Source organism: Dipteris shenzhenensis, chromosome 26, assembly GCF_047967505.1.
Source record: "Dipteris shenzhenensis isolate YYH24624 ecotype China chromosome 26, Dip_SZ_1.0, whole genome shotgun sequence".
Classification (NCBI taxonomy): domain Eukaryota; kingdom Viridiplantae; phylum Streptophyta; class Polypodiopsida; order Gleicheniales; family Dipteridaceae; genus Dipteris; species Dipteris shenzhenensis.
In genome coordinates this window covers 44,648,516-44,670,893 of record NC_141621.1, presented here as the reverse complement: position 1 = coordinate 44,670,893, position 22,378 = coordinate 44,648,516, and the positions used below count along the sequence as shown (strand labels likewise).

At 39.9% G+C, this 22,378-nt stretch overlaps 1 protein-coding gene across 1 annotated transcript; it reads right to left on the bottom strand.

The window, feature by feature from the left end:
* Positions 1-5,523: 5,523 nt before the first annotated feature.
* On the bottom strand, positions 5,524-7,015 carry LOC147885144 (UDP-glycosyltransferase 85A5-like). The gene is made up of 2 exons (XM_087397276.1): positions 6,538-7,015; positions 5,524-6,446 (listed from the first exon to the last, which is right to left on the bottom strand). The coding sequence occupies exons 1-2, from the start codon at positions 7,013-7,015 to the stop codon at positions 5,524-5,526; spliced, it is 1,401 nt and encodes a 466-aa protein (XP_087253402.1).
* Between the last annotated feature and the right edge of the window lie 15,363 nt (positions 7,016-22,378).

Below are 22,378 nucleotides of genomic sequence, written 5' to 3'. Positions count from 1 at the left end.
AACAATCCAATATTGTGCAAGTACAATTCTTTAGCAGAGCGTGCGGACATCAAGATGGGTATGTGCATCCTGAGTCCTCAAACCATTGCAGGTACCTTGGAACTACATGATGAGACAGCTCCCTTTGAGTTAATGTCAATAGCGGAATCTCAGCCTGAGCTCCTGCTTTTGCAAAACATGGTGGAACCCGCGAACCATCGCGCCTTTGATGCAAGGGACAAGCATGAGTTTGCCTCCATATAGCTACGGGGTACAGAAATGCTTTCAGAGAGGGTCGCTTCATTCCACGTCGATGGAGTAGCAGCAGCTGGGAGTGCGTACGTTAATGACATAACCATGGAGTTAGCAGTGTTCCCCTTCCTGTTCCCTTTCGGACGGGGCTACTATGATGGCTGCATACAGTTCAGCAACTATGTGAAAATGAGAATATGCACCTTATTCTCTATCTACACGCTCTACAAGCCGTACTTGTTGATCATGTTCCAGTTAAAACAAGCAGTGATGATTGCCAATTCAAGCAACTCTACATGCTTGCAACGAGACATCGACCAAAATAGGAAAGCCAACCCTGCCACGACCGATGAAGACGCAATGAGACACGTGCTTCGCTACAGCATGCCATCAACAATGCCGGGGTCCCCATCGTGGCATCGACGGCAACTGAAGGACCTCATAACAATGTTCAATGCTTGGGGCCTCCCAGATTTCTTTCTGACACTCACTGCAGACGAGGTCACCGATACACGGTGGCAAGAAATTAATGTGATCGAGAGCGTCGCAACACATTATAATGCGCAATTCACTTGGAAGGACTGTCTTGTTGAATGCGTGGCACTTTTCCACGCACGCTTCCACATGTTCATGCGCAAGCATTTGCTTTCAGCCGACGGTCTGCTTGGCCGAATACAACACCATGTCGTTCGTTATGAGATACAAAACAGGGGCTCCCTACATGCCCATGTCATATTGTGGGTCCACCATGATGACCGTCAGCGAATTGCAAATGAGATTGCGGCTTACATCCCCAGGGACGAGGCCCTGGATCCTCGAAACACAAGGCTGCGAGAACTAGTTCTCAGGAAGCAGTTGCACGTATGCAGGAAAGCGTGCTACGTCGGACCGTCACACCACAGTTGCAAGCACGGCTTCCCTTTCGCAACACAGCCAGAATATGAAGCCATTCTCAACCCTGTGACGCAACGTTGGTTGTATTACCGGCCGGGACATGAGCACCGAAATGTCGTCCCTTACCACCCTTCCGTGTTACTGTTGTGGGGTGCGCACATGAACATACAGCGGGTGACAAACTCTTCAATCTCTCACTACCTCCTCAAGTACGCGATGAAATCTGAACCAATGGGCAAACTGAACATCCGTTCAGAAGACGCCTCGCGTTTGGGGTTGCAACATCTTGACGAAGTAAAGCTGAAACTCATCGCCGCGAGCCTCCTATCAAAACCAACATCTCCAACAGAGGCCGCGCTAAACTGCATGCAGATACCAACAATCACAAGGAGCGAGACCGTTTACTATGTCGACTCCTCGCCACCATCTCTAAGACAACGCATCGTCTCGCGAAACAACAACGTCACCCTGCAACACCCGGTCGACACATACTGCGGGAGACCGAGCGTCATCGAGGAGAGCACATTCTACGATTACCATAGGCAATATGTGATACGAAAGCCCAAGGAAACGCAACGTGGAACGGTCGGTCTTGACCTCTTCGGCAACAGGATCCCAAAATGTGAGCGAGTAGTCAGATTCACTGACTACCACCCTGGACATCAACCAGAGGGGTACTTCTACAACGTGCTCTTGCGAAAACTCAGCTTCAGGAATGAAACGGAGCTCATATCACCTGCCAACATAGCTGGATCCTACTTTGTCGAATGCCAAATGTGCGGCCTCATATTGAGCAACGAGGACCTCGAGATGTATGTGACCGAATACATGCAAAGGAACTTGCTAGCGACTGACCACACGGACCAGTTGATCAATATGATATTGCAAAAGGTTGCGATCATCCGAGACTGCCCGATGGAAGCGCCTAACATCGACCAGCAAACCGTCGAAGGGCCAACACGCGCGAGGATGTTGGGAAAAATGGTCGAGTTTTGCACCGCCGTCGCCAATGCCGCATTGATAGTAGAACAACAAAGAGTCTTCGAAAGCCTAGCTTCAACAAGCTCGGGGCTGCACGTTGTCTGTGGAACACCAGGTAGCGGCAAAAGCTTCTTGATACGGTACTATGTTTCGCATCTGGTAGCGCAAAACAAAACAGCAATACTCTGTGCATCAACAGGGGCGGCTGCGACGTGGCTGAGCGGGATTGCAACCACTGTACACCACCAATTCAAGATCCCTATGCGCAGCAATCAGTACCCACTGAACATCCATGAGACGGATGAGCGACACCTCGCAATCAAGGAAGCCAACGTGATCATCATTGACGAGATGTCCATGCTAACAAGGATGACTTTCGATCTCGTGGCAAGACAAATCGTCAATGTGACTAATGGCACATTGCATGAGCCATTCAGACACAAAATGCTCATAATTTTTGGTGACCTCGCGCAATTACCGCCAGTCTGCAAACACCACGAGGATCTCTGCGAGCCGTGCCACACCACGTCCTCCGCGCACTAGGTTCAAGCGAAAATGTACCACATGCAATTCTCGGTGCGACATGCACGAGACATGCCGTTCCTGGCATTCTTGCATACCATAAGACTCAGGACGCCCACAACTGACGAGATTTCCGACTGTTTGGGGCAGTGCATTGTCGACAAGGAAGGTGCATGCCACTTCATCGATGCTGAAACAACCATCATTTGCACGCACAAAGTCGATGTCGCTACCTTCAACGATGAGCTTGTGGAGAAATTCAACACTCCCGAGATGATTGTGCATGTTCAAATACACAGTAACGCCACGAGCGAACCAGCTCTCAAAGAATGGTTGGAGGACAAAAGCTTCAACGAGATAGGAAAAATTTGCGTGGGGGCGAAGGCAATGATAACGGAAAACATCGACCTCGCAATAGGTGCTGCAAATGGAGCAATGTGCAAAATCAAGAGCATCAATGCAACTAGCAAGGGGGAAATCAACGGTATCACTGTCGTCGTGGACACAACGGTGGCCGTGCTCACATTACGACACTTGAAGCATGAGTGAAAGGCAATAAATGGAAAATGGTTCCACAAGTCCACATTTCCCCTAGCATACGCTATCACAAATCCCAAGGTGCAACCATATCCAACAAAGCGCTGCTCATATTCCGAGGAGTGTTTGCCCCTGGCCTGGCATACGTGATGTTGTCCAAAGTGACTGAGAGAACGAGGCTGCACATACTACATTGCCCACATCCAGACATATTCAGACCAATTCCACGAGAGTTCTCAGAGCCGACAACACAACCACGTGCATAAAGGTATTCACTACCAGAGATTGAAAAAGGCAGAGGCAAGTCATGAATATGCTACGTCAAACATGCGTGCAAGGAAAATGGTTTTAATATCTTGTCTGTTGTCGAGAACAGGTGCAGAGAATCATAAAGCTCGGGACATTGCAGCATAAGACATGGACGCAGACAAGGTAAATTCCACCAGCATGAAAGAATCTTTTTTTCTTGAAGATTTAAAAAGACGGCTCATTTGAAAAGACGGTGTAATAAGTCGTGCCTGCAAGCAGCTATTTGAGCTATACAAAAGCAACGCGAAGGCAACAAAACCTCCACCAGCAAAGAGGAGGTTCTTCCTAACCACAAAGCAATTCCGGCTAGCAAACAATGCAGGAGAACGTCTGGGAGCTTACATCAACGGCTTCAACACGTATGCGGAACTACGCGACTTCATTGACAACTGCAATAGGCGTTTGCCAGCTAAAAGAGAGCCGGGAGGCTTGAGATTCGCAAATGGTGCATAATGCTTCCGAAAATTAAATAAAACCACAACAGTTGAGAAAAAGAATTAACGAGTTGCAAGAACAACAAACTCATCATGGATTGCACTTCTCCTGCAGGACTCCTCGAAGAGATCCTTGTCGAGCTTGACATTGAGTTCGATGAGACCGATAGGATGATGGAAAGTTTGGAGGGGCAGAAGCTACTAGACACGAAGACGAAAGGGATCACAGCGTATGCGTGCGAGCTGCTGCATTACGGGTACAACGTATCCTTGGAGTTACTGAGGGACACGATGCGCAATCAAGCAACAGCTATACTCGAACAATTCATGGAACAATTTGGAGGGACGCACGACGCGACGCACCCGGTGACGACAATGGAGAAGCTTACGTATATTTTCGACAGGGACTTATACGAGGAGCGCTTCGGTATTGGAAACGATCCTTTCACAGCAACAGAGAAAAACCAAGGCAAGTAAATAAATGCATTCTATTATGGACGTCAAACAGAAAAAAAAAGACCGAAAACCTCCATGACTAACGTAATTGTCAATGTTTACGCAGGTACGACATTGAAAGACGCGAGCCTCGAGATGAAGGAGGAGCCTCCACTGAAGCGCCCACGCAAGGGAATCGCGCGAGCCTCGTCGTCTACTGCATCACGTGCAAGCCCAACAACAGAAAATACATAGGGAGCACGACGGACCTGCCACGGAGGATCAAACAGCACAATAAAAAACCACTGGCGAAAATGAAAGAGGACTTGCAACGTTACAAGCCCTTCGAAGAAAATTTCGAAATCAAAGTTTTGGAGACAACAGACACCGTAGACAAAGCACGAACTTTAGAGCAGTACTACATAAGGAGCCATAACACAGTAGGTCCATTAGGTTACAACACGCTCGAGGGCCATCCGGCTAGAGCGCGAAAGTACTATTTCCTAAAGCGTAGGAACATAATTTGACCCAAAAAATAAACATTTGTGCCTTCGAAAAAAGGGATCCAATGAAGTTGCAAATGGTGCTGGAACTTTTGTCGTACATGCAATGCAGCTTTGGGTTTGGATTTTTCCTGTCACAGTTGCATGCTTCTGGCTCAATTTGGTTTTGATTTATTATTTATACATTTCTGAAATACATCTCCTCGTCGTTCGCTCGAAGTGGAATGACAATAGATTTGCTTACAGTGCAAAGAATAGGAATTTGTCTTCCTCCGAAAAAAAGAAAAACTACGTTTTACTGTCGACATGAACAACATCAAGTGCAAGCAGGACTGGATGATAACGAAATCTCTAGAAAAGGTTGCATGCAATTGAACATCAATCTTCTGCATCATTTCTGACAACGTGACTCATGTGAACCTCAACAAGATAGCAAAAGAGAGAAGTATTCATCAAGAGCCTAGCTGGCCAAGCACTCTAGTTTAGCTTGAGCAAATGAATGGAGCCCATTAAGTTACTAACTAGGACAAAGTATTATGTTTCCACAACCAAGCTGTATATGAGTTCCAAAAATGCGTCGAGTTAACAAATAGGGCATGAGCACCATGATTGTATCAATCAATCAATCAATCAGTCTCTCTCTCTCTCTCCACGAAGCATTCAAATTTTCAAGTTTCCTAAGGGTTGCTGTGGGCGATCATGGAGTTGATGAGATTCTCCCAGCTGCAGGAGGACGACCCGTTTGGCTGCACAGCCTTCTTGGCGGCCTCCTTCCACTTCATCGCATTCTTCCTTAACTCCATAGCCTTGTCTCCTTCCATCAGCTGCCTCACCTTCATCTCCACTTCCTGCCTCCTTATCATCCCATCGCCTCCCTTCTCGAAGTCAAGCCCCACCTTCCATCCATCTACCGTGCACCGGCTGTTCATCATTTGGTCTGCAAAATAAGGCCACCCCAGCATCGGTACTCCCGCACTCATGCTCTCCAGCGTTGAATTCCACCCCGCGTGTGTCAGAAACCCCCCCGTGGCTTCATGGGTTAGCACTTGCAGCTGGGGTGCCCACGACACGAAACACACTCGATCTTTCACTCTCTCTAGATAACCATCCGGAAACAAGGCCGAATCCCCAGAAAGCAGATCGGATCGGATCACCCAGAGGAGACGGTAATTGCTCGCCTCCAGGCCCAGTGCGAGCTCTTCGAATTGCTCGCGGGAGAGTATGGCAATGCTTCCGAATGAGACGAATACAACCGACGCTGCTGGCTGCGTGTCCAGCCAGGTCAAGCAATCGTTCTCCTCTGGCCACAGGGAAACTCTCCAGTAATCGGAATCCACGCTACCACTGAAGTATGAATCGGGCAGTAGAGGGCCTACTGTATAGATATGCGAGTAGTCCTTCCGAAGGGCGTCCAATGCCTCGTGGTCGAGTTCTTCAAACGAGTTGAACACGATCCAGGTGGTCTCACCCAGCCTTGAATATGGAACAAAAAAGAAATTAAACATGAAATCTTCGAGGTCGTAACGCTGAAGGAACGTATTGAGTTCGTGAAGCTGGAGAGGCGGTGCTCCGGGCACCCAAGTGATGAGTTCGGAGGAGTCTGAAAGACAAGACGAGAAACTAGTAGAACCACGCTCCCACAAGGCTTGGCACACATACATTTTAAAAATGGAGAATGTGGAGATCGCTACCTTTTGGAGGACGGCATCCTTGCTTAATGGCCATGACAGAAGCTAGGGTAGGCACAGACGCCGTCCAGAATGCCAGCCTTGGCAGCCCGAATTTCGTCGCAACATCCTGCGTGAACGCACCGTATAGATCCGAAACAACGCACGTAGGAGGTGGATCCTCCTGCAGCAGCTTCGCAATCAACTCCCCTAAACCTTCTTCCATGCGCACCCAAGCTTTGCAGATTTCCACGATGCTGTCTTGGCCGGTGGTGCGTCCATCGTCTCTCTCGTCTTGTACGGCGACGAGGCGGATGTCAAGGCTAGGATTTGAGACGGGTGGAACGGTTCTGGCGAGGATTTGGTGGTTGTGTTGGGTATTGACGAAGGTGATGGTGAAGCCTCGAGCTGCTAGCTTTTTGGACAAGTGCATCATGGGAGCAATATGGCCTTGGGCAGGATAAGGTACCACCACTGCATGAGGCTTCGAACTGTTTGCCATCATGCAGGCTATACACACTCTGGTTTGATTTCTGAAGTTATACACGCTCATGCTCGCATCTACACAAGAGGGGAAAGTTGATAGTTCACAGTCTGTACTTGGTGTTTTGCGCTGCCGCCCAATGCCGAAGCAGAACTGTTGGTCCTGTGGCATAAAGCTACTTTTGTAATCCAAAAAATATTTCTTTCTACGCCATGAAATACACGCGGAATCCTTAATTTAAGCTTAGTTTGGTTTCATCTCGAAATCCGCTGTCATACATGACCCCTCAACAAATAATGGCCATTTTATTTAACCGTTAATAAATGGGGAAAGATTAAATATAAGTGGGGCAATTGAGGTTAGGTTCCAATTTATACAAGTGGCCCTTGCATGCACATTAGCCTTGAGTTGGAGTTCCATTGATTAAGCCCCACCAATAGTTGATTAAGCCTCTGAGATGGTGATTCGTTTTCAGCTTTCGAAGGATCCTTTCTTCATGGCACATTGGTAAGAGGGCTCAAAAAGATCTTGTTGCGGATCAAGAGAGTAATATCTGTCACATGACTCAATTGGCTTGGTGGTCCAAGGCTCCGATGGACTCGGTAAATGTTTGGGCCCATCTATTGCAATGGGTCTAGAAGCTCACTCCTTCCACTTGGTTAAATTTTTTCGTATGGAGGATTAGAACTTGTAAATTACCTACAAAGGATCTATTGGTGAAGTGGTAGGACATCTCACCTCTATGTCCTTTTTGCAAAGTTGAGATGCCACCTATTTTGGGAATGCTTCACGATTAAGCATTTTTTCCGTATGCTTCAACAATGGCTAGCTCAGTCTACTACAATTTGCATTTATTTACAATGGAAAGTGGTTCTTTTAGGTGATAAGGTGAACTTGAATGACTCTCAGCTTGCTGGGTTGTTTGGCATTTAATCAAGGTGACCTATCACCTTAGCTCAAATCATTTGGTTCACTAGGAATCGATGTTTGGTCTTTCAAAAGGTGCCAGTTCTGGTAGATCTTCATTTTCACATTCGCTGAGAGATTCTAGGTTCTCTATTTTTCTTCGGGAGGAAGAGCGAAGACGTTCTTGTAGCTAATAAGGCATTCAACTCAGCGCTGAATCAGTCCTAGCTATATAGCTATCTATTTTCTTTTCTGTAAGTCCTTTCATTTTATATAAACATTTCCTTTTCATGCGAAAAAAAGAGGAAAAAGGAAAAAGAAGAAGGGGTCACCTACGTCAACTTTGTAGCACAATCAACCCAATATTTTGACTCACGAAGCATAGATTAATTGGCAAAGCAAATGTTAAAAGGTTCTTTTGATATCTATTAATCCTCAATATTAAATCGCTAGACTTCTCTAGGCATAGGTTGGTTTGTCCTTAAAAAATGAAATAGTCTTTCAAAATGGGTTTATTCATAATCATAATTGAATGTAGTAGTAAAATCTAAGATGATAAGAAAAGATTTGAATTTGGAAGAGCTTATAGGAGAATCCATTTGGTATTTTCATTAATTTAAATCACATTAACAACATTGGCATTGCAATTTGTATAAAGACATTGTCTTTATAGCCAAAGTGTTGGACACATTGTGTGACATCAAATGGCCATTAATGTACTACATTCAAATGCAATTGAATTGCTCAATTTTCTTTAAATCATTATCAAATTGGATCAAGGTCTCATTATGAAAAATGTATTTAATATAGTATGGGTACTTTCCCTTTTCCAAAGTATGTATATAGTTAGAGGTCGGGGATCCAATGTCCACATTTATAGTAAAGTCTATGAGACACATGTTTTAGGGAGGAAAGCAAAAATATAAAACTTGGTGATATTTTCATACATATTACAAGATAAATGCAATCCATGTTTGCTTCAATTATTGGAAATTTTCTTAGGAAAATGTATAACATTCTCCCTTACTTTTGTAAAAGTGTACTAAAAATCCAATTACTTTCTTGTGTAAAGATTATGGTAGGGGTCAAAGGCAAAGGAAACATTATACCCCTTATGCAAGAGGACCCCACCTCTATTGGTGTGTATTGCTATCATGGTGGTGCCTTTCCATTCACACCATGATGCAATGGAAGAACCCCCCTTCTATATTCTAGCTTAGTTTTTATATATTCCAATCGGAGAAAGCCCCTTTTCTCAGTGGTAGAGATTCAAAATGCAACACCTATTTCATTAATTTTGGACTCTTGCACTGTCCAAATTCATTTTGTGAGATAATTTTGGATAAAACATTTCAAAAAAAGAGGCTCTTATAAAACAAAACATTGAGTCAAAAAGGAAGATTTTAAAAAATCAAATTAGAAAAAATGGCGTGACATGTTATGAAAACTAGAGTACATTTCAAAAAGAGCACATCACATTTGTAAAGAAGTAGATCATATTACTCAAAGCCATATGGTGTCAAAAAACACCTTAATACAGTCTCTCTTAACATCATCTTAACATCACATTTGTACAAGAAGTAGATCATATTACTCAAAGCCATATGGTGTCAAAAAACACCTTAATACAGTCTCTCTTATCTAAGTCTAGAAGATCTCATCATTGGTCTCTCTTATCTTCTCAACAACCCAATCTTTCACTGCCTCCACAGCTGTATCCTCAACATAATTACATGCGAAGAAGAAATTTAAGCAATCACAAATTGTTTCTTTATAATTTCTCTGAGAGGCTCTTATTGTTCTCTTAGCATCCGCATCAAATCGCCCATGACGAGAGCTGTGATAACGCAGGTTACTTAAGAAGTCTAATAGATCTTGTCGTGCTTTTATCATACGTCTTAAAATTTTTTCACTCTCTTCTATCTTGAGAGTCTCCTCCCTCTCTGCGTGCCTTTGTGCAGCAAATTCCTCTCTCTCCATGTGTGTCAAAGGAGAACCTTGTCGAATTCTGGCCTCTCTCTGTGCTCCTTGGTCAGCAATCCATTCTTTGAGATTGTTGATTTCGAACTCAACGTCTTCGACAATGCCAAGGACATCCATGGGTGGGGAGATGATAAAAGAAAGGGAGATGGACTACGATGCAAGAAAGAAGAGAGTGTCTGCGGAAGGACTATGATGGAAGAATACAAGTTAATGAGAAGCACTAGGATGGATGAAAGAAGAGAGTGTTTGTGGAAGAACTAGGATAGAAGAATACTTGGTTATCACGATGGATGAAAGAAGACTCTGAGAGTGTTTGTGGAAGCACTAGGATAGAAGAATACAAGTTACTCAGAAGGACTAGGATGTAAGAAATAAGAGAGTGTTTGTGGGAGGACTAGGATGGAAGAATACAAGTGCACTAAGGCACGATGTGTTCACTATGATAAGGATGCAACAATCTGTATATTCAAGCATGATATCAAGTATTTGATTGAGTCCGAAAGACTTAATCATTATGTCCATGGAAAGCGTAAGATATCCTCAACATCAGAGGTCTTACAGAAGGCAAGGGTTATATGGACAACATTTGGTTCTCCAAATCCTGATTTGAAGCAAAAGGTCACAAAAGCAGATGCTGACACACTCACAAACTTTTATACTTCTTTGAGTGCAGTTGTGCCTAGGGGAACTCAAGAGCAAGAAGAAAGTATGACAAGCCTCAAGGTAGTGAGGGACAGATATGCCGACTACACTTCTATCATATTTCGTCCTGTTGAAGTGTTCAATGAGATGCTTGAAACGTGCATTGCTTGTGAGCGTGGACAGCTGACCTATGAAGCTCCTTTGTCTATCTCCGGCAAGTCAAAGGTAATGGATAAGAAGGAGTTGACAGCAAGGATGTGGAGGCCTATAAAGTACTTACCTGATAAGTATGCATCCATGGCAGCACAAAAAATTTTAAAGAAAGAATGGATTTTTGGAAAAAAAGACAAAGACCACTGCATGGAAGAATGCATCAATGTACAAGTGAGGCGTGATGCAGTGCACAGTGCCATTAAGTATTTGCTGTCAGAGAAACAAATTCCACTTACTCATTGTAACATTGACTATAATGTGGTGAAGCATATAGCTTCTTTTTCAACACCCAAGGTAAAGCTATGGGCAAACAGGTGGATTAAAAAGGATGAAGATGGGTCAGAAATAGTAACCTCTTATATGAGAAAAGATCCCACAACAGGTGGTTGCATATGTGGAAAGATTAATCAGCGAGATAAGGATACCGACAGATATGCACCAAAGCTTTCAATTCAATGTAGAGGTTACAGCAGAGTCTAGAAAGCTTGTCAACTTCAGGGGAGTCTCAGATGATGACTTCTTCAAGAATGAGTCAGCATGGGATAAGCCACAACTATTATTTATCAATGAAGTTTCTAGCGATGATATCCATAACTTCATTGATAGAATAGTATATACCACCATTAGCAAAGTGGCGATTTGCAACATTGTCATTTTTGTTGATAAAAAAGACAAAGAAGCCATGCAGGTTACTCTAGAGCGAGCATATTCATCAGATTTGAAGATCTATAGTGGTGTTTATGCAGCAAAGAGAGGCAAGAGAGAATGTGGCATAGCGATTCAAACTCTTGAATCATTATTTCTGTGTATGCGGAGTCCTACATTATCAAAAAAACAACTATGGAAGTCCTACAAAAAGTGGGAGTCTCTTGCTTACCATGATGGAGAATTTGCTGCCGGCAGGTTGGGAGGTCACCTTGTGCAGGATGGGATATTTATTTGAGGATCTCCTAAGAAAAGGCAACTCCACAAATATTATTGAAAATAAGCATTTCATGGCTTATTTCCAGCTTCAAGCAGATCTAACCACAGGCTATGAAAAAGAGATAGACCACAAGGACACTGATGACATGGATGATTACCTTGAAGATCATAATGTCCCAGTTGATGATGATGAAAAGATGGACTTACATGACCCGTTCACAGAGAGGTTGGTGGATGAAGACAAACATGATGATGCCTTCTTTGATAATTATGGCTCGCAGGGTTATGAAAAAAGGCCACTACAACAATACTTAGCGGTATGAACTCTCTATTTCTCAACTAAATACAATTTTTTAAATAAGATTTAGATTTAAAGATAATGAATCTAATCTCTCATATTTGTTTACAGGCAATAGAGGGAGAAGAAATGGATGAAGTCAATACGGAGGCACTCCCTTCTACTTCAACAATGCAACCACCTCTAAATTTGATTGAAAAATCAAATTTAGCTGCATTGGATAAAATGGAGAGCTCATTTGAAGTTAGGATCGTTTTGAAACGAGAACCTCAGTATTTAAGCTTTGGTAGAGAGGAGGTTTCAATCCTCTCCAATCCTTTAAAAGAAGTTAATGACAATGTTATCTTGGCCATTCTCAGGTAATGTTTATTTATTTGTTATTACTTTAATGAGCTAACATTTGTTATTTATTCACAGTGCAGTTATATATCAGTTTCCTAGTGTAGAATGCAAATCAATTCTATGAGCTAATGTTTGTTTATTTCTTGGTGCAGTGTAGTTATTTTTCAGCTTCCTAGTACAGTGCAGCATCGTGTCTACATGCTCGATGCTCTCCTTTCTTCTATTCTTAGCTCTCCTCAAAAGACTATAGAAGATGTTTGTACCTGGTTAAGCCCTTTGAATTTAGATGGGGTGCGAGTCATCTTAATGCCTTATCATGAGGCATAAGTATCAACTCTAACCTTATTTTTACTATTTCTTTGGCAAGTTTGTGTAAAACAATAATCATTTTTATTCTGGTCATGTAGCTCACATTGGAGTCTGATTTTCTAGGACCTTGAACTCAACCATTTATGGTTTGTGAATTCAATAGAAGGCTATCATGCCAACTCCCCAAGGTAATTATTCTCTTAATATTTTTGATACTTTCTTATTTTGTATCTTATGATCATGACATATTAATATATTTCATATGTCATGCTGGACAGTGCTGCATATCGGCTAGTATCTACTATCAGAACAACCACGGAGCAACAAGATCAAGTAGAATTCAAAAGACATCTGCCAGTGGAGCAAAAAGAATATGATGTAAACTACTCCCTCAATAAGATGAGTCATGAAAATATGAATCTATTGGAGCAGATTGGAAGTTCATTCACTGCTATGTTGTTAATTCGACAACAACCTCATTTTTTTGAATTTGGTGAAGAAGAGATTTCAATCCTCTTGAATCCTAAGAATGAGGTTAATGTCAAAGTCATTACAACCATCCTCAAGTTTGATGCAGCCTTTTCCTTGGCTTTATACTTTGCTTATTTTGATTAAACCCAAGAAGCTAATACTTTTTTTTTAAATATAGTAATGTTATAGCAAATTTTTCGCAAAATATACAAAGCGTTTCATATATGCTCGATCCTCGTATTTCGGAAGTGCTTAGCAACAAAGAAGAAACCATAGAGAATGTTTGCAAGTGGTTGAAGCACGTTCCTATGAATGACGCACGATTTATTTTTACAGCATATTATGAGAAGTAAGCATCAAACCCTACTTGTTTTTTCTATTGCATTGCTAGAATTGTCTCAAACACAGTAATTATTCTTTATTGATAATGCAGCTCACATTAGAGTCTGGTAATCATGGACATCCTTGCGAAGAAGTGCCTCTTTGCCAACTCAATGACATTCGTCCATGGCAATGTGTTAGAGTAAGTATAGACTACACTTGTTGTCACTTCTTGACATGTAGATTGATATGCAATGCACATATTCACTGTTGTTATATGTTTTGATGTGCAGATCAACTCGAAAGTTAGTAGGTGCTATCGACATAGTAATGCGGCAATGTGACTTGGCATAACAAATAGAGTATATAACATGTCAGGTATCACATCAAGAGAATAGCCACATCTATAATTGTGGATGGAGGGTGGGCTACAATTGCTTTTTGGTACTTGGTCAAATTTTTGAGATACAAAATGGCACCACACTGTCAACATATACGGATTTGCATCTCTATGCATTTATAACATGTACCATTCGAGCAATCATTGATTGCAAAATGAATGCCATCAAAGAGTCAAAGAGGATAGAAGACCTCAACTCTACAAACATGGCTTCATTAGAAGAATTGGAAGCTCTTTTAATGTTAGGGTTATGATTCAACATAGATCTCAGTATCTTGAATTTGGGGGAGAGGAGATTTCAATTCTCTCTAGAGCTTCAAATGAGGTCAATAACAACGTTATGATGGCCATTCTCAGGTTTGATACAAACTTTTTCTCTACTTGATAATTCAATATTTTGATTAAATCTAATAATCTAATATTCATTTATTTGTTGGTGCAGTATAGTTATCTCACGATTTGGTAGAGTCGTACAAAATCATGTGTATATGTTGGATTCCCTCCTTTCTCCTATACTTAGCAATAGCAGAAAGACAATAGCCGATGTTTGTAAATTGTTACAGCCTTTACATTTACATGGCGTGCGAGTCCTATTTATGGCATATCATGAGATGTAAGTATCATGGCAACGTTTATTTTCATCTTATACTGGCAACATTGTGTTAAATAATAATGGTTCTTAATTATTCGTGTAGGGAACATTGGAGTTTGGTGGTTTGGGACCTTGAAGACAACTATTGTTGGTTTGTTAACTCGATTGCAGGCTTTCATGGCTCAGTGCAAACGTAAGTATTCTATTAATCTGTTGTTACTTCTATATTATGTACCTTATGTGATAGACACACTAAGTTTTTTTAATATGTCACGATGAGCAGGTCGATTGAGAAGTTGGTATATGCTATCAGAGAAACAGGACAGTACAAAGACTCGGTAGACTTCCAAAAGCATTTAGTAGTAGAGCAGGAAGATGGGCATAGTTGTGGGTGGAGAGTTGCCTACAACTGCATGTTGATTTTCAAAGAAATTTTCTCACTTAAGCCACAGATCTCATCGGAAGACTCTTTGGAGCTCAAATATTCAGAGGAGGATATACAATTGTTTAGGGCTGAAATCATTCGAGACCTAATTGCTGCCATTAGAATACAACGTGCAACTGAAGCAATATCATTCGAGACCTAATTGCTGCCATTAGAATACAACGTGCAACTGAAGCAATATCAGAGCTTCCCTTTAAGGAAGAGGAGACTGAGTCTACTATAAAAGCACTGCACACTACAGAAGAACTAGAGACCCAGTGTACACCTACAGCACCACAACCTCCACTGGAAGCATCAAAAGAGTTGCCACCGCCTTCGCTTCTTGCATTTAAGGAAGAGGATACTGAGTCTACTCCGAAAGCACTACATACTACAGAAGAAGTAGAGACCGAGTGTACATCTACAGCACCACAGCCTCCATTGGAAGCATCAGAAGAGTTGCCACAGTCTCCACTAGAAGCATCACAAGAGTTGTGATGCATGTATGATGTTGTACTTGTAGTTTTTGTTGATTATACACCAATTTGTGACTTATTACTTAAGTCGCATAATCTGATGATATTTATATAATTACTTTATGCACACAATTTTATGATATGAATGTGTGATGATGTGATTATTTGGAAATAAATCCTTGTGTGATGAGAATTTTGATATGAATATGTGATGATGTAATATTTGTAATATATTTCTTCATGCACACAATTTTATGATATGAATGTGTGATGATGTGATTATTTGGAAATAAATCCTTGTGTGATGAGAATTTTGATATGAATATGTGATGATGTAATATTTGTAATATATTTCTTCATGCACACAATTTTATGATATGAATGTGTGATGATGTGAGTATTTGGAAATAAATCCTTTTGTGATGAGAATTTTGATATGAATATGTGATGATGTAATATTTGTAATATATTTCTTCATACACACAATTTTATGATATGAATGTGTGATGATGTGATTATTTGGAAATAAATCCTTGTGTGATGAGAATTTTGATATGAATATGTGATGATGTAATATTTGTAATATATTTCTTCATGCACACAATTTTATGATATGAATGTGTGATGATGTGATTATTTGGAAATAAATCCTTGTGTGATGAGAATTTTATTCAGTTGGACAGTCTCCACTCAGTTAAAGTAGAGCATTCGCAATGCTTCTCTCACTTTATTCCAACCCTTATCCTTATCATCTCCACTCACTTAAAGTAGAGCATTCACTTAAAGTAGAGCATTCAATCTCCACTCGCTTTATTCCAACCCTTATCCTTATCATAGTGAACACATCGTGCCTCTCACTTTATTCCAACCCTTATCCTTATCATAGTAAACACATCGTGCCTTAGTGCACTTGTATTCTTCCATCCTAGTCCTTCCACAAACACTCTCTTATTTCTCACATCCTAGTCCTTCTGAGTAACTTGTATTCTTCTATCCTAGTCCTTTTGCAAACACTCTCAGAGTCTTCTTTCATCCATCCTGATAACCAAGTATTCTTCTATCCTAGCTCTTCCACAAACACTCTCTTCTTTCATCCATCCTAATGCTTCTTATTAACTTGTATTCTTCCATCATAGTCCTTCTGCAGACACTCTCTTCTTTCATGCATCGTAGTCCATCTCCCTTTCTTTATCATCTCCCCACCCATGGATGTCCTTGGCATTGTCGAAGACGTGCAGTTCGGAATTAACGATCTCAAAGAATGGATTGCTGACCAAGGAGCACAGACAGAGGCCAGAATTTGACAAGGTTCTCCTTTGACTTGTATTCTTCTATCCTAGTCCTTTTGCAAACACTCTCAGAGTCTTCTTTCATCCATCCTGATAACCAAGTATTCTTCTATCCTAGCTCTTCCACAAACACTCTCTTCTTTCATCCATCCTAATGCTTCTTATTAACTTGTATTCTTCCATCATAGTCCTTCTGCAGACACTCTCTTCTTTCATGCATCGTAGTCCATCTCCCTTTCTTTATCATCTCCCCACCCATGGATGTCCTTGGCATTGTCGAAGACGTGCAGTTCGGAATTAACGATCTCAAAGAATGGATTGCTGACCAAGGAGCACAGACAGAGGCCAGAATTTGACAAGGTTCTCCTTTGACACACATGGAGAGAGAGGAATTTGCTGCACAAAGGCACACAGAGAGGCAGGAGACTCTTAAGATAGAAGAGAGTGAAAGACTTTTAAGACGTATGATAAAAGCATGACAAGATCTATTAGACTTCTTAAGTAACCTGCATTATCGCAGCTCTCGTCATGGGCGATTTGATGCGGATGCTGAGAGAACAATAAGAGCCTCTCAGAGAAATTATAAAGAAACAATTTATGATTGCTTAAATTTCTTCTTCGCATGTAATTATGTTGAGGATACAACTGTGGAGGCAGTGAAAGATTGGGTTGTTGAGAACATAAGAGAGACCAATGATGAGATCTTCTAGACTTAGATAAGAAAAACTGTATTAAGGTGTTTTTTAACAACATATGGCTTTGTATTAAGGTGTTTTTTGACACCATATGGCTTTGAGTAATATGATCTACTTCTTGTACAAATGTGATGTTAAGATGATGTTAAGAGAGATTGTATTAAGGTGTTTTTTGACACCATATGGCTTTAAGTAATATGATCTACTTCTTCACAAATGTGATGTGCTCTTTTTGAAATGTACTCTAGTTTTCATAACATGTCACGCCATTTTTTCTAATTTGATTTTTTAAAATCTTCCTTTTTGACTCAATGTTTTGTTTTATAAGAGCCTCTTTTTTTGGAATGTTTTATCCAAAATTATCTCACAAAATGAATTTGGACAGCAGTGCAAGAGTCCAAAATTAATAAAATAGGTGTTGCATTTTGAATCTCTACCACTGAGAAAAGGGGCTTTCTCCTATTGGAATATATAAAAACTAAGCTAGAATATAGAAGGGGGGTTCTTCCATTGCATCATGGTGTGAATGGAAAGGCACCACCATGATAGCAATACACACCAATAGAGGTGGGGTCCTCTTGCATAAGCGGTATAATGTTTCCTTTGCCTTTGACCCCTACCATAATCTTTACACAAGAAAGTAATTGGACTTTTAGTACACTTTTACAAAAGTAAGGGAGAATGTTATACATTTTCCTAATAAAATTTCCAATAATTGGAGCAAACATGGATTGCATTTATCTTGTAATATGCATGAAAATATCACCAAGTTTTATATTTTTGCTTTCCCCCCTAAAACATGTGTCTCACTAGCCTTTACTATAAATGTGGACATTGGATCCCCGACCTCTAATATATACATACTTTGGAAAAGGGAAAGTACCCATACTATATTAAATACATTTTTCATAATGAGACCTTGATCCAATTTGATAATGATTTAAAGAAAATTGAGCAATTCAATTGCATTTGAGTGTAGTACATTAATGGCCATTTGATGTCACACAATGTGTCCAACACTTTGGCTATAAAGACAATGTTTTTATACAAATTGCAATGCCAATGTTGTTAATGTGATTTAAATTAATGAAAATACCAAATGGATTCTCCTATTAGCTCTTCTAAATTCAAATCTTTTCTTATCATCTTAGATTTTACTACTACATTCAATTATGATTATGAATAAACCCATTTTGAAAGACTATTTCATTTTTTAAGGACAAACCAACCTATGCCTAGAGAAGTCTAGCGATTTAATATTGAGGATTAATAGATATCAAAAGAACCTTTTAACATTTGCTTTGCCAATTAATCTATGCTTCGTGAGTCAAAATATTGGGGTTCAATTGAACTTTGTAGCAGGTGAAACGGTAAAATATTGGGTTGATTGTGCTACAAAGTTGACGTAGGTGACCCCTTCTTCTTTTTCCTTTTTCCTCTTTTTTTCGCATGAAAAGGAAATGTTTATATAAAATAAAAGGACTTACAAAAAAGAAAATAGATAGCTATATAGCTAGGACTAATTCAGCGCTGAGTTGAATGCCTTATTAGCTACAAGAACGTCTTCGCTCTTCCTCTCGAAGAAAAATAGAGAACCTAGAATCTCTCAGCGAATGTGAAAATGAAGATCTACTAGAACTGGCACCTTCTGAAAGACCAAACGTCGATTCCTAGTGAACCAAATGATTTGAGCTAAGGTGATAGGTCACCTTGATTAAATGCCAAACAACCCAGCAAGCTGAGATTCATTCAACTTCACCTTATCACCTAAAAGAACCACTTTCCATTGTAAATAAATCCAAATTGTAGTAGACCGAGCTAGCCATTGTTGAAGCATACAGAAAAAATGCTTAATCGTGAAGCATTCCCAAAATAGGTGGCGTCTCAACTTTGCAAAAAGGACATAGAGGTGAGATGTCCTACCACTTCACCAATAGATCCTTTGTACATAATTTACAAGTTCTAATCCTCCATACGAAAAAATTTAACCAAGTGGAAGGAGTGAGCTTCTAGACCCATTGCAATAGATGGGCCCAAACATTTACCGAGTCCATCGGAGCCTTGGACCACCAAGCCAATTGAGTCATGTGACAGATATTACTCTCTTGATCCGCAACAAGATCTTTTCGAGCCCTCCTACCAATGTGCCATGAAGAAAGGATCCTTCGAAAGCTGAAAACGAATCACCATCTCATGAGGCTTAATCAACTATTGGTGGGGCTTAATCAATGGAACTCCAACTCAAGGCTAATGTGCATGAAAGGGCCACTTGTATAAATTGGAACCTAACCTCAATTGCCCCACTTATATTTAATCTTTCCCCATTTATTAACGGTTAAATAAATGGCCATTATTTGTTGAGGGGTCATGTATGACAGTGGATTTCAAGATGAAACCAAACTAAGCTTAAATTAAGGATTCCGCGTGTATTTCATGGCGTAGAAAGAAATATTTTCTGGATTACAAAAGTAGCTTTATGCCATAGGACCAACAGTTTTGCTTCGGCATTGGGCGGCAGCGCAAAACACCAAGTACAGAGACTGTGACCTATCAACTTTCCCCTCTTGTGTAGATGCGAGCATGAGCGTGTATAACTTCAGAAATCAAACCAGAGTGTGTATAGCCTCATAGAGGAGTGCATGATGGCAAATAGTTCGAAGCCTCATGCAGTGGTGGTACCACAAGGAACTTTGAGACGTTCTCTCTATAGGAAAAAAAGAGGATTCTCTATATCATTTACTAGTTAGAAATTAACATAACTAGTAAGAGTGCAAACTAGAGAAAATGGAACACTTCCTAGTTACCTTATCTAGGGAATCAATCAAAAAATTCCCTATGCAAGTCAATGCAGGGAATCATTAGAGAATTTCACCATATAGGAAAATTTTCCTAGATAGTGAAATTCATTAGTAATTCCCTACATAGTTTAACTAGGAAATGTTCCATTTTCCCTAGTTTGCACTCTTCCTAGTTATAGTCTAGTAAATGATATAGAGAATCCTCTTTTTCTTTGTAAGACAAACTAGGAAATGCCCCATATTTCATAGTTTGCAAACTTCTTGGTTATGAACTAGTAAACTATATTGAGAATCTTCTATTTTCCTATATAGGGAGAACGCGAAATAAGTGATTTTGTCTAAGTTATATCATTTAAGAAATGAAGCACTCATGTTTCACATTTTCATATGTAGCAATTTTAACTTTTAAAGTACCTAGAGCAATAAGCAATTGTTACTATACTTACATTAACTCACATTATCTACAGTAAGATTCAACAAAACCATCAAAAAGATTATGGAGTTCTCTTTAATATTTCTACAAATAATAAGAAGGTAAAAAGTCCATTCGTTATTACAATATTCAAAAGAAAAAGCAAAAAACTTCTACTAACTATAAGAAATATAAGACAACCAAAGAGAGCTAAAAGAGCTCTACGTAACATCTTTGAAGACTTATTTGAATCAAGCTAAATGTCATATCAAAATCTCTATATCTTTTAAACTAAGCACACCAGATTTTTCCATGAATCTAACTTTTTGACTTTCAATAAGCCAATGCACAATGTCCCTTATCATAATGTTACTGGCTGGTTTCTTGATGTCTGTAGAGTATTGTTTGAAGCTACTCTCCATCTTTTTAAGCTTCACATATGTACTTTTTAAGGAAAAGTACATATCATGAATTGTGTGGACTCCCATGTATTTCAAAAGTATCGTCTCCATATTTTCCTCAGAAATGTCATCCACCTGAGGGCATAATAATAAAGCAAGTGACAATATATTAACAAACTCGAAGCAAATGATTTAAATAATGAAGCCTAATGTAAAAGGCTGTCACATACTCTTTTATACTTGCTTGAAATCGTAGTCACCTCCATGTCTGTACCTTGAATATCTTTTAAGTTGTAATTAAAATAAAAAATTGAGATTAAAATCAAGGTATGAAGACTTAAAATCATAGAAAATAAATTCTAAATATAAGAATACCTTGCATCCCTTTCCTTGGGATTTATCACTTCTTTGCACGGTCTTCTGTTCTAAGTGATCTCTCATTTTTTCACTCACCTATGAATGATAAACAACAAGTAGTGTTAATGCCATTGGAAAGAATTATGTAAAGAATACAAGCATACAAAGTACTTGCTTTACTTTTAAAGGGTATTGCATAAATGAAAACTTTTACCTTTCTCTTTCGTTCACTTTTTCTAAACATTTCATTCATAGAATCAATCACATTTGATATTGGATCCTAAAAATATGACAAAATTAAATTAAAACTTGTCTAAAAAGAAGATGCTGATCACAATTGAATGCCAGAAAATAGCTTCAATCATAAGCATATCTAAAAGATAAAGGCAATTCATACCTTATCTTCATTTGTAGTGATGTCATCATGAAGCATCTTAGAAAATGTCATCTCATTCATATTAGCATTCGCTTCACCATAAGAATCCTAACATAAAATATTCAAGATAGATGAATTGTGAATAACTGAATGGTTAATAATACTTTTTCAAAATAGAAGACAACTCATGATTGAAACTTACACACCTGATCAGAGTGATAATACTCAAACCCTTCAAATCTCTTCGCCGTGAACTTATCTATCTACACAAAAGAACATATGATTTTATTAAAGAAAACATTTTATATCCTTTATAAAATTAAAAACATATCTTTTATTGGAAATGCTTCAACAACCTCAGACGTTGGACGTCCTTGTCCATAAAATTCTCCTCCAATAGAAATTGAATTTCTAACAGACTGCCAATGAATTAAATAATCCAAGTAAGATGTCACATAAATTACACGAAAAGGAAGAAGATTGCAGATTGAAGAACCAACAGGTCAATTACATAGCATCGTCATCAAGCCATGAGCCAAATGGTGACATCAATGGAATGTATTGAGAAACAAAAACCTTGCCAACCTTGCCTATTTTTTAAATCAAACCTGACCACCTAAGAGTAGCTATGAAAGCACCCAGGGGAGGTATTGACATGTAAAAACCACACTTGACCACGTTAAGTAGCAATGCATGCACTAAGGGAGGTGATGGATTTGTAACTCACATCTGACCACCTTGTAGGAGCCAAA

Coding starts and splice junctions, on each gene's coding strand:
- LOC147885144 (XM_087397276.1), bottom strand. CDS start 7,015: ATGGCAAACAGTTCGAAGCCTCATGCAGTGGTGGTACCTTATCCTGCC. Junction 6,447..6,537: donor AGGATGCCGTCCTCCAAAAG/GTAGCGATCTCC, acceptor CTTGTCTTTCAG/ACTCCTCCGAACTCATCACT.